At 38.5% G+C, this 11904-nt stretch overlaps 2 protein-coding genes across 2 annotated transcripts; one reads left to right on the forward strand and one right to left on the reverse strand.

Annotated features, from left to right (window-relative positions):
- The first annotated feature begins 352 nt into the window (after positions 1-352).
- On the forward strand, positions 353-5480 carry LOC140183401 (uncharacterized). Its single transcript, XM_072231815.1, has 6 exons — positions 353-1970; positions 2091-2163; positions 2352-3038; positions 3484-3942; positions 4372-4838; positions 5068-5480. Exons 1-6 carry the CDS (start codon positions 353-355, stop codon positions 5478-5480), a joined length of 3717 nt encoding a protein of 1238 aa, XP_072087916.1.
- Positions 5481-5584: 104 nt separating this feature from the next.
- On the reverse strand, positions 5585-9401 carry LOC140183762 (uncharacterized). The gene is made up of 3 exons (XM_072232733.1): positions 9195-9401; positions 6426-9090; positions 5585-6348 (listed from the first exon to the last, which is right to left on the reverse strand). The coding sequence occupies exons 2-3, from the start codon at positions 6732-6734 to the stop codon at positions 5881-5883; spliced, it is 777 nt and encodes a 258-aa protein (XP_072088834.1). The 5' UTR covers positions 6735-9090; positions 9195-9401; the 3' UTR covers positions 5585-5880.
- Positions 9402-11904: the final 2503 nt, after the last annotated feature.

Genomic DNA, 11904 nt, shown 5'->3' on the forward strand with positions numbered 1-11904 from the left:
TTTACAATTAAATCTCTTCCTGACCGTTACGACCTAAGGAAAACGGCCGACCTTTTCCGCTAATATAAAGCAGACAGGAAGAGCTAAGAAAGGTATGTCACTTATTCCAAAAATAAAGATCTATTATCCACTCTGCACTAACTTGAGCGTCGGAGTGCCTTTGCAGGTACCCACCTCCGTCGTTCATCCTTTGCCGACGTATATCTTGGTTCACCCCTGAAGTCCACCGACCTTCCCAGAGGACGAGCTATACTTTGGGATAATCAGGCAAGAACATTTGGCGCCCACCGTGGGGCCGAATAGTCTTGATATATAATTCACAAAGGCCCCAAAACATCCTTAAAATACGTTCATGGCTGATGTTCCTCCCCCTACCTCATCTGAGCTCCTACGGATGGTGACCGGGCTTCAACAAGCAAATCAACGAATGGCAGAGGAAAACCAAAGAATGCAAGATCAAATCGCACAATTGGTTAATGCTCGGTTAGAGCATAACAATGATCATCATAACCGAGACAAAAATCATGAGCGTCAATCAATGCCAACACATATTTCTGAAACACCTCAGCAGGAGGAGGAAGAGGCGCATCCAGACGCTGAGGACGAGGAGCGTGACAACTCCGCCGGCCCATTCACGGCCGACATAATGAATTTTCAACTACCCAGACAGTTCACCCTGCCAACGACTTTAACCCCATATGATGGGTTAGGAGACCCGAAGAAACATATTAAAAAATTTCGATCTATCATGATCGTTAACGGTGCATCCGACCCTATTCTATGTCGTTGTTTTCTATCATTTTTGGACGGTCCTGCACTTGACTGGTTTTGCTCTTTGCCTGCAGATTCAATATCGCGTTTCCAGGAATTGGCGAGGCAATTCGAAGATCACTTTGCAGCATCAGCAATATACCTGCACGATTCAGACTACCTGACGACCATCAAACAAGGGCCACAAGAAAGCCTGAAAGATTATATTACTCGCTTTACAAAGGTCGCCATGAGAATCCCCGATCTTCATCCTGAAGTCCATCTCCACGCCATAAAAAGCGGCCTTCGTCCCAGCAAGTTCCAAGAAACAATTGCTGTAACTAAACCAAATACCCTGGCAGAATTCCGCGAAAAAGCCAAGGGACAGATAGATGTTGAAGAACTTCGCCAAGCTCGAAAGACAGAAAAATCAGCTATCCTCAAGGATGATGATAAACCTCGGGATAGCAAGAAACCCTTTAAGCCTGTCCCCTGCTATGACTCGTACACCAAGTTCAACGCAAAAAGGGATGACATCATCAAAGAAATACTCAATTCCAAGTTAATTAAGCCTCCTCGTAAAGCTGGCACTTACCCAGAGTCCAAAACTGTCGATAAATCCAAATATTGCACTTTTCATCAGAAATACGGGCATACAACCGATGAATGTGTGATTGCTAAAGATCTCCTCGAGCGTCTCGCAAGACAGGGCCACCTTGATAAGTTTATTGCAGGGCATATGCAAAAAAACGTAACCTCGGCTTCCGACCCATCAGCAGCAACCCCATCATCAAAAGAAAAGGATAAAGCACCAGCCCAACCTCGAAGAATCATCAATTGTATTTCAGGAGGATATGCTGGGGGCGGAAATACGAGCTCGGCCCGAAAAAGAACTTATAGGGCTATGTTAGCAGTAACGGACGCCGCTAAGGTTCCACAGCAGAATCAACACTTCCCAGAAATGACTTTCCGTTCCACCGACTTTAATCACACCGATGCTAATTATGACGACCCAATGGTAATTTCTGTTCAGTTGGGAGACTTAATAGTCCGCAAAGTACTCCTCGATCCCGGGAGCAGTGCTGATGTATTATTTTTTACCACCTTTGAAAAGATGAAGTTAAGTAGCAACATTTTGCAACCATACCATGGTGACTTGGTCGGATTTTCGGGAGAGCGAGTTCCTGTTCTGGGATCCGTGTGGTTACAGACCACACTCGGTGAGCAACCATTATTTAAGACACAAGATATTCAATATCTTGTTGTCGACTGCTTTAGTCCATATAACCTTATCTTAGGTAGACCATTTTTAAATAGATTTGCATTAATTGTGTCTACAGTTCACCTTTGTGTTAAGTTTCCTGTACAGGATAATGAAGTGGCCACCATATACGGCGACCTCCAGGAAGCTCGGCAATGTTATAACGTAAGCCTGAAGCCCATAAAAAAGAGTAACATGGAACAGGTCAACTCCATACAACCTGACCAGCCGAGATTGACAGAAATAGATCCAAGAGCCGACTTTGAAGATCGGCCTATGCCAAATGAGGACTTAATGAAAGTCCCCCTAACCGGTGATCCCACGAAATTCACTTTTGTAGGAACGACATCAATAAGGAGGAAAAAGATTCCCTTATACGGTTTTTGCGTGAGAATGACGATTTATTTGCCTGGACCCCTGCCGATATGCCCGGAATAGATCCATCGGTCATTACGCACAAATTGGCAATCAATCCTGAAGCTCGGCCAATCTCACAAAAGAAAAGAAATCTTGGCGCCGAGAAACGCCTTGCATCTCTTGAGGAGGTCAAAAAGCTCATTACGGCTAACTTCATCCGAGAAATCAGATTCACAACATGGCTCGCCAATGTTGTTATGGTAAAAAAGAATAACGGTAAGTGGCGCATGTGCGTCGATTTCACTGATTTAAATAAGGCATGTCCTAAAGATGCTTATCCTTTACCTTGCATTGACACTTTAGTTGACAACTCTTGCAGTTATGGTTTGTTAAGTTTTATGGACGCATATTCTGGCTATAACCAGATTCTCATGCATCCATTTGACCAAGAGAAAACCGCCTTCATAACTGAATATGGTCATTATTGCTATAATGTTATGCCCTTTGGTTTAAAGAATGCAGGAGCAACATACCAGAGACTAATGAATAAGGTCTTCGAGAGCCAAATAAGTCGGAATATCGAAGTTTATGTGGACGACATGGTCGCTAAAACCATGGTCGGCAACTCTCATGTCAAAGACCTAGCCAAGATTTTTGGGCAAATTCGACGGTATAATATGAGATTGAATCCTGAAAAGTGTGCTTTCGGTGTATGCGGAGGAAAATTCCTCGGGTTCATCCTTACTAGCCGAGGAATAGAAGCAAATCCGGAAAAATGTCAGGCGATACTAGATATGAAAAGCCCAAAGTCAGTAAAAGAAGTTCAATGACTAACAGGGAGACTCACGGCTTTATCAAGATTTCTACCCTGTTTGGCATTAAAGTCTTTTCATTTTTTCCAGTGTTTAAAAAAGAACACAAAAACATTTTGAATGGACTGAAAGCTGTGAAACTGCATTTCAAAATCTAAAACAATTCCTTTCAAAACCACCTATTTTACAAAGGCCGAAGGTCAATGAGCCATTATATATATACTTGTCTATTACTGATGTGGCAATTAGCTCTATCCTTGTAACAGAAACAGAGATGGGTTAACAGCCGATCTATTTTTTAAGCAAGTCACTCCAAGGTGCCGAGCTTCGCTACCCAAGGTTGGAAAAACTAGCACTAGCCTTGGTCTTTTCGTCGAGACGACTCCGACCATACTTCCAGAGACACACCATCATCGTCAGAACCGAACAACCTCTTCGGCAGATCCTCTCAAAACCGGAATTAGCAGGCAGACTTACCAAATGGGCTATTGAGCTTTCAGAATTTGATATTCAATACCAGCCAAGAGGATCTGTCAAGTCCCAATACTTAGCCGATTTTGTGGCAGAGCTCACTCAGCCAGGTCTGGAAGAAGAATTCTCATATTGGACCTTGTTTGTGGATGGAGCTTCAAACCCTCAGGGGTCAGGGGCTGGAATACTATTGGAGAGTCCGGAGGGTATCATCCTCGAGCATTCTCTCTGCTTCTCCTTTAAGGCAAGTAATAACCAGGCTGAATATGAAGCCCTAGTCGCGGGGCTCAGGTTAGCTGCTGATTTACATATTACTAGCTTAAAAGTCTATTGTGATTCTTTGTTAATGGTCCAACAAGTAAATAACGTTTTTCAAACTAAAGACCAAGTTTTAATGAAATATTTAGAAATTGTTCAGCAACTGCTAAATAATTTTAAAAAAATAGAAATTTTCCATATTCCCAGAGAACAAAATAATAGGGCTGACATTCTATCAAAATTGGCTACTACACAATCACACACATCAACACTACTGCAATCGACTTTGGATAAGCCGAGCATATATATTATCAGCACTTTGAACACTTTAAATGAGAAAAGTTGGCAACTACCTTACATACAATACCTAAAGGACAGCTCTGTTCCAGAAGGAATCTCAAATAAGAAGGGATTCCGACGACAAGCCTCTTTCTTCACATTAATGAATAATGTTCTATATAGGCGGGGATATTCCCGACCACTTTTAAAATGTTTGGACAGGAATGAGGCCGATCTTGTACTAGCCGAGGCTCATGAAGGAATATGTGGGATACACTCGGGGGCAAGGAGCCTAGAACAGAAAATACTTCGAGCCGGTTTCTATTGGTCGAGCCTTTGGGAGGATAGCAGAAAGAAGGTCAGAACCTGCGATCAATGTCAAAAGCACGCACCGATCATTAACATTCCAGCTGAGCATCTTCACCAGTTTATCATAAGTTGGCCATTTAACAAGTGGGGGATCGACATCCTCGGCCTGTTTCCCACTGCCCCAAGACAGATGAAATATTTGGTTGTTGCTATCGATTATTTCAGTAAATGGATTGAAGCACAACCCTTGGCAAGAATCACATCTTCCCAGATGATATCCTTTGTTTGGAAATATATCATATACCGATTTGGAATTCCTCGACATATTGTCACAGACAATGGTTGGCAATTTACCGATCATAATTTTAGGCATTTTTTGCAAAACCTAAATATAAACCAGCACTTCTCATCCGTGGAGCACCCACAATCTAATGGCTTAGCCGAAGCCGCTAATAAGGTCCTTCTGCACGCTTTAAGAAAAAAAGCTCGACAACGCCAAGGGACTTTGGGCAGAGCTAATTCCAGAAGTATTGTGGTCATACAACACTACCGTGCACACATCCACTAAAGAAACTCCATTCCGCCTGGTATATGGATCTGAGGCAATGATTCCTATAGAAATTTCGCAACAATCTTTACGAACGCAAGCAGAGAATCATGATCAAGCTCGCCAAGCAGAACTCGACTTAATAGAGGAAGTCAGGAATACAGCAGCAATTCGCCACCGAGCTTTACAACAGCAGCTTGGCCGACGACATGCTAAACGAGTTCAGCCAAGATCCTTCAACATTGGCGATCTCGTATTGAGGAAAACTGAAGAAGCTCGCCGACCACCTTCCCATGGAAAGCTTGCAGTAACATGGGATGGACCTTACCGCGTACTTGAAGTCCTCGGGAGAGGAGCTTACAGACTGGAACATTTGGACGGTACTAAGCTACCGAGTACATGGAATATCAACTCTTTAAAGCAATATTACAGTTAAGACAAAAAGCAGAATGCTAGTACTCTTTTCCCTCACTTGAGATTTTTCCCTAAAAGGGTTTTGCTCAAGAAGGTTTTAACGAGGCTAGCCGACCTGGATTATATTGTTAAGGTACTGCTTTGAATAAAATTCAACTATATTTACAAGAATTGTTAGCATGTTATTTATTAACTATCATTACCTTAAGTTTGCAAAAAACACAAACATCATGAGGAAACTAGTCATCACATTACTCCTCTTAATAGACAAAATAGATAAATACTCAAAATACAGTTCACAAACCCCTTTCACGGGCATCAGACAGAGTAATTAGGGTCATACAAAACCTAATTACGCAGAGCTCTCAAACAGAATAACACAGTCATGGGCTATGATTCCCAAAATAAAAACGGAAAACAAATTAGTTAACTAAGTTATCACCGCCTTCTTCGATGACCTCTTCATCATCTACAAGCTGCCCATCTCGAACCACCTTACTCGGGTCCAGCAGTGAAAAGCCACCATCAGGAAAAAGAAACTTCACCTGGGTCACAGCCCGTTCAAAGCCTTCAGCAAAGGCGTCAAGAATATCACCCTCTCTACTCGCCTCAAACTCCTTCATTTGGGTGGTTAGATCAATAACTCGTTTATTTTTATCTTCAAGCTCCGTTTCTTTCTTTTTCAACAGCTTGGAAACCTTTTCACAATTTTCTTTCTCAACCTTCAGTTCCCCTTCCAAGTCAGAAACATTTTTCTTTAGTTCAGTTAGGACTGTTTCTTTCGAAATCAGTTGTTCCTTCAAAACAGCGCACTGATCAACCTCAGTAGCAATTTTCTTGTGCTTTTTCTCTTGACTTCGTCCAATACAGGCCAAACGAAAACCCAACACCTGAAAATTACAAACTCAGCAGTGTAAAGCCTACAATACAAATATTTGATTAAGACGGATCAACCAAATAAGCTAACCTGAAGAAACTGATCAACTCCTACATCCCCAGCCTCTTCCACCCGAGCTATGTCCGAAAAACTTTGGACAACCTCCTCTGCAACAACATTGAACGGAAACCCCCGATTCCAAACAGATGAGCCATCTCCGTCATTTTCAAAAGCGTGGAGCTTATCCTGTTTTGCACTAAAACTGGACAGGTCTTCAAGTTGAATAACAGCTTCTTTGCCCTGTTCTCCGCCGGTAGCAGTATCATCAGTTTTCCTTTTCTTAAATATAATCCCTTTCTTCCGGGGAGGGGGCTGGTCAACTTCACCCCCAACATCCATTTTTCAGCATTTGAAGACGAACCTTCAAAATTCTTGGATTTAAATCGTGCCCTAAGGGTAGAAGCCGACAATCCCGGAAATCTTCCAGCTGTCAGAAAGACAAAAAGTAATCATCAGTAAAACAATTATTCAAACCAAAAACTAACTCAAAACAAAATATAATCTCACCAAAATAATCCATCACAGCCGACCTATTATCCTCCCAAGGGAGCAACTCAGACACAGACACCACTCTGCCCTTATCTACCATTTCCATCAGAAAAGATATAATACATTCATTTCGGCTAGTTATCAATTCAGGACCCAAAATATGTTGGGGTTGACAACACCAATACAAGGGAAACTTCTCCCCAAGGTGTTCATCTAGATAAAAGGGGAATTCTTCATCCACTGACTTAACTTTCAAAAACATTTCCTTGAAATCTTTGAAGGAAGATTTATATAATTTGAAAACTGAAAAACCAGGTGTACTGTTTAAATTTACCCACAATCCCTTCCATACCCCTTTAGCTTGGAATATGAAAAGAAAAGCTCCAGCTCCGGATTAATTTTCAGAAATTCCATCAAAACCTGAAAACACTTTATGTACGCCCAACCATTGGGATGAACTTGTGACGGAGCACAGTTCAGTTGTTTCAAAACGTCACACTCAAACTGACTAAATGGGAGCCGGACTCTCAGTTCTTCTAAAACGCAACTATACATAAAGAAATTTTCGAAGTCATTTTTTTCGATGAAAAACGCGATCAGAACGATTGCATGGCAATAATTCTAAGCGAAAACCAGGCTTCACTACCCTAGCCATATTAACTTGACTAACACTATCCTTATCCGAAAATAAAGAAGCCCTTATTTTTACATCATCATCTACCCAGTCGTACGACTCATCGCCTTCGACCTTGGGCAACGATTTCACTCTCTTCTCACTCATTGTTCTTGATAGATTCAGAGGAATAGGAGAAAAGAAATGAAAAGCAGAAACAGATATGTCACTAACCTCTAGTACCCATAGTGTTTAAAAGATTCTAGATAAAACCCTCCAATCTGGTACAGAAACAAAAATGCTAACCGTTTGGTTGCTTAACTTCTTCAATCTATGATAAAAATCAATACCCTTAAATGAAACACACTACCAACGGTTAAAATTAAATCTTGGAACTTGCACCTATCTAGAGAAAGTAATAATTAAAATTTTACACGTATCGATACTTGGGTAATAATTACAGTAGCCAGTCTTTTCAGTTACTTTAAAGAGATACGCTGATTTGGGGGCACAGTGTACCGAGCTATAACTCGCCTATGATAAAGCTCAACCTATCTCTTTAAAACAGGTCAAGCTTGGGGCTGTGATATGACTAGTAAACATCGGTTACGAGTTATAGCTCGGTAACGCCTGAGATCCAAACATAACTGACGATTCCATAACGGCCATTAATCAATAACGTCGAATTTTACAATTAAATCTCTTCCTGACCGTTACGACCTAAGGAAAACGGCCGATCTTTTCCGCTAATATAAAGCAGACAGGAAGAGCTAAGAAAGGTATGTCACTTATTCCAAAAATAAAAATCTATTATCCACTCTGCACTAACTTGAGCGTCGGAGTGCCTTTGCAGGTACCCACCCCCGCCGTTCATCCTTTGCCGACATATATCTTGGTTCACCCCTGAAGTCCACCGACCTTCCCAGAGGACGAGCTATACTTCGGGATAATCAGGCAAGAATAGAAGGCAAGAAAAGAAAGAAAAGAAGAAAAAGAAAAGGAAAAGGAAGAAGAAGAAGAACGTAGACCTTGTATAGTATTTTTGAGGTTTATTCGTTAATTAACTTGTAAAGTATACAAGCTCTAATGACTTGTATGCAGAGCTTTTCTCATCCAAAATATGGATTTTTGTAGCACAATTTTTCTTCAACAATAATTATCAACATCAATATTGGTTCAATTAATTCTAGGTTCATTCTTTAGTTTAAATTTTAATTGTATCGTTAAGACTTAAGAAATGTTAGAATATTTTATAAATATCTACTTATATAAAGATATTTTTATATAAAAATTATATAAATATATTAAATCATCTAATAATTCACAATATTATTTATACATGAAGGCATAAAAATATCATCTATACATGAAAGAGTAAAAATATAAAAATGTCTTTATAAAAATAAGAATCTATTTTATACTCTCAGAAATAATATTGTTGTTATGCTAATAATAATACACTATTTTATTCGGCTGCTCTCAAAACCAAAACTTAGCATATATGCAATAATATTTGTGATCGAGGTACGCGTCCGGGAATATACATGGATCTCCTCCTTTGATTCAAATTGAGATCTTCACCTGGCCACCTATCTGTATGAATCAGATGATCAGTTACTCATAAAATAAAATAAAATATTTACTTAAATTCTTAAAAAACAGAGGGAAGAGGAGGTAGAGAATAGAGATGAACCCACAGGCCAGAGAAAATAATTGGAGGTGAATAAGGGATGAGATTGTGGGGGCGCTTTCGTGACAAGAATGGATGGTGTTAACTGTTAAGGGCACAACTCACGAGGCCCTTAAATCAATGGGTTTTAGGTATCCACACATATCAATTATATATCATTTAATTTCATTTCATTTTACTGATATTGTGACGAGGCCTAGCTACTTGCTTGGCCATTAATTCTCTAATACAGTCATGCTTATTTATTAACTAAATCAAGTAATCAACCTTCTTATCCTTATATCCTCACATGTCATATCCTTCTCGTACAAATCCGATCCACTTCAGCTTCATCTTAATTTGTGATACATCAACATAGTACATAGTAACATTCTCGTTTATGCATAGTATATTAGCTTTAGGGGTCATGTAAACCAATGCTGCCAAACTCATATTGCTGACTTGCTGTGTTAACATCCAATTAGAATATGCCAACTGGCAAGGGTTGAATAGTCTGCTAAGGAAACCAAGCAGGCACCATACGATATGACAAAGAGATCGAGCTAGCTACCCAACATTTATTTTGGTGTTAAATTTATTGAATTTACTTTATAGAATAAATATCAAATACTCAAAATTTATTAGTTTTTGTATTTTTTAAATTAAATATTGATTATTTAATATTTTGACAAATTAAGTATCCAATAACACTAGAACAAGTACCATGAACAATTCTTCAAATAAACAGAGCCTTCTTACAAAAGTGATGGAATGATGTTTATCGTGCTCATTCACTTTTTATATAAGGTCAAAGCTTAGTTTCAAAAATGTAACTAGGTTTAATTTGTATGGACGGAGAAAAATTCAACTACCCTAGTTGCTTAACTTATATTTTTTTCCATTAGATTACTTTTTTACAAAAATTTTGCTCCAGTATATCTAAGGATAACCATAATATGTGGCACCTTTCTTAGTTCAAATTTGAAGATTACGTTTTCAGAAATAATAACATTGATTTGGAATATATAGTTTTAAATTTTGGAGGTATAGTTTTTTTATTATTCTGTGTAAATTTTTTGTTAGTTAATTATAAATATTACAAGAAAAAAAAATAAAAAATGATATTTTCTCAACTTACATTCAACAACTCTTTATCATTCTCTTAATCTCTAATTTCAATTATGCTAATGAATTAAATTACTTTGTTTAGAAATCACCTCTGTTAATTATTTAGGCATTCGCATTACACTCCTCGTCAATTGGGGTGAAAAACGTTTTTGTATTTGAAACCAATATTGTGTTTTGTCATGGGTTTAAGAAGCAAAACAGAGTATATGAGGGGCCAGTGCTAATCTGACGCCTCAAAAATATATTAAACAAGTTAAGTCGGTGACTCAGGATATGGCTGTCTCCAATTTTTAGTCCTTATCCTCTGCCTATCCCCTAATAACAAGCGTGCCACAAGCTATACTTACCATTACAAAATGTAATGTGATGTACCACCGTCTACATACATTTATTATTCATTTTTTAAATAAATAAATAAAAAAGTCTATCTTGTCCTACAATTCATACCTAAGTAATATAAAAACACCCAACCATGCTGTTATCCAAATCTCCATTGGTTGTCTTTTCTTTTGTATATACAATACAAGACAACACCAATGTTGTTACTATGAGGAATGATTGCCATATCATATCTTTTGTAATCAAGTGATCTTAAATTCTTAATTCGTCCCCCTAGCTCCTGTGTTCCATATATAGTTACCATAAAAGCACCATCTTACTTCCTTCTTCTTCTTTATGATCATGGATGGTAACAATAATAACTGGGTTGTTAAGGATGGTGATCACGATGATGATATATGTGACGCTTCAATATCCACGGGATCCATCTCATCAGAAGCTTCAATGAACTCCGCGTGTTCATCTTCTTCATCAGATGATGAGTTGGCTGAGGATGCATCGTCCTCGTCATCGTCATCGAATTCAAACGGCCCTCTATACAAGCTATCAGAACTCATGAACCATCTTCCAATAAAGTAAGCCATTTCCTTCATGCATATGAATGCCCTTTTAATTAACTTGGATTCTAGTTGCTAACTTCTAACTAATTTAAAATTAAAATTATATCTGATACAAATGTATGTGTGTGCAGGAGAGGGTTGTCCATGTTTTACCAAGGGAAAGCAGAATCTTTCACTTGTTTAGAGAGGGTGCAGAGCATAGAAAATCTTGCTAAGAAAGAAAATGGTAGCAGCGGTTACAGAAACAGAAAAAGAATAATGAAATGGAGAGGCTTGGATACTAGTAACAGAAGAATGATGAGAATATCATCTTCGTACACTAGTCCCAAGGCAAAAATATCAAAGAAGCCACCTTCAAGGGGATCTTCTTTTGCTTCTCTAGTAACTAATAAACAGAGACTAAGTATTAGTAGTAGTAGTTCTCTCCTTGGAGCATCTACGCGTTCTTATGTACACAAGAATTAATTTGAAATCCATTATATTATTGACCTGGATTTTGAATTCCGCCATTTTATTTTTAATAATACTAGGAAACCAAAAAAATCAACTAAATATAATTTAAAATTTTTATGTGAATTGTATTTATATTAAGTATTAGATGTTTTTTTTTTTATAAATTTGATGGTATTAAATCTGTTTTCTGTCTTTTATGATAATGTTAAGGAATTAATATGGTTTCAACAAAAAATCAGTTAAATATTTTTGGATGAA

Source organism: Arachis hypogaea, chromosome 3, assembly GCF_003086295.3.
Source record: "Arachis hypogaea cultivar Tifrunner chromosome 3, arahy.Tifrunner.gnm2.J5K5, whole genome shotgun sequence".
NCBI lineage: Eukaryota > Viridiplantae > Streptophyta > Magnoliopsida > Fabales > Fabaceae > Arachis > Arachis hypogaea.

What these genes read in the sequence shown, in the direction of transcription:
- LOC140183401 (XM_072231815.1), top strand. Translation starts at nt 353, where the DNA reads ATGGCTGATGTTCCTCCCCCTACCTCATCTGAGCTCCTACGGATGGTG. An exon ending in GTGGTTACAGACCACACTCG is followed by an intron (nt 1,971 to 2,090) that starts GTGAGCAACCAT and finishes TTGTGTCTACAG; the next exon opens with TTCACCTTTGTGTTAAGTTT. An exon ending in ATTTTTGGGCAAATTCGACG is followed by an intron (nt 3,039 to 3,483) that starts GTATAATATGAG and finishes CTATTTTTTAAG; the next exon opens with CAAGTCACTCCAAGGTGCCG.
- LOC140183762 (XM_072232733.1), bottom strand. Translation starts at nt 6,734, where the DNA reads ATGGATGTTGGGGGTGAAGTTGACCAGCCCCCTCCCCGGAAGAAAGGG. An exon ending in GAGTTGATCAGTTTCTTCAG is followed by an intron (nt 6,349 to 6,425) that starts GTTAGCTTATTT and finishes TGTAATTTTCAG; the next exon opens with GTGTTGGGTTTTCGTTTGGC.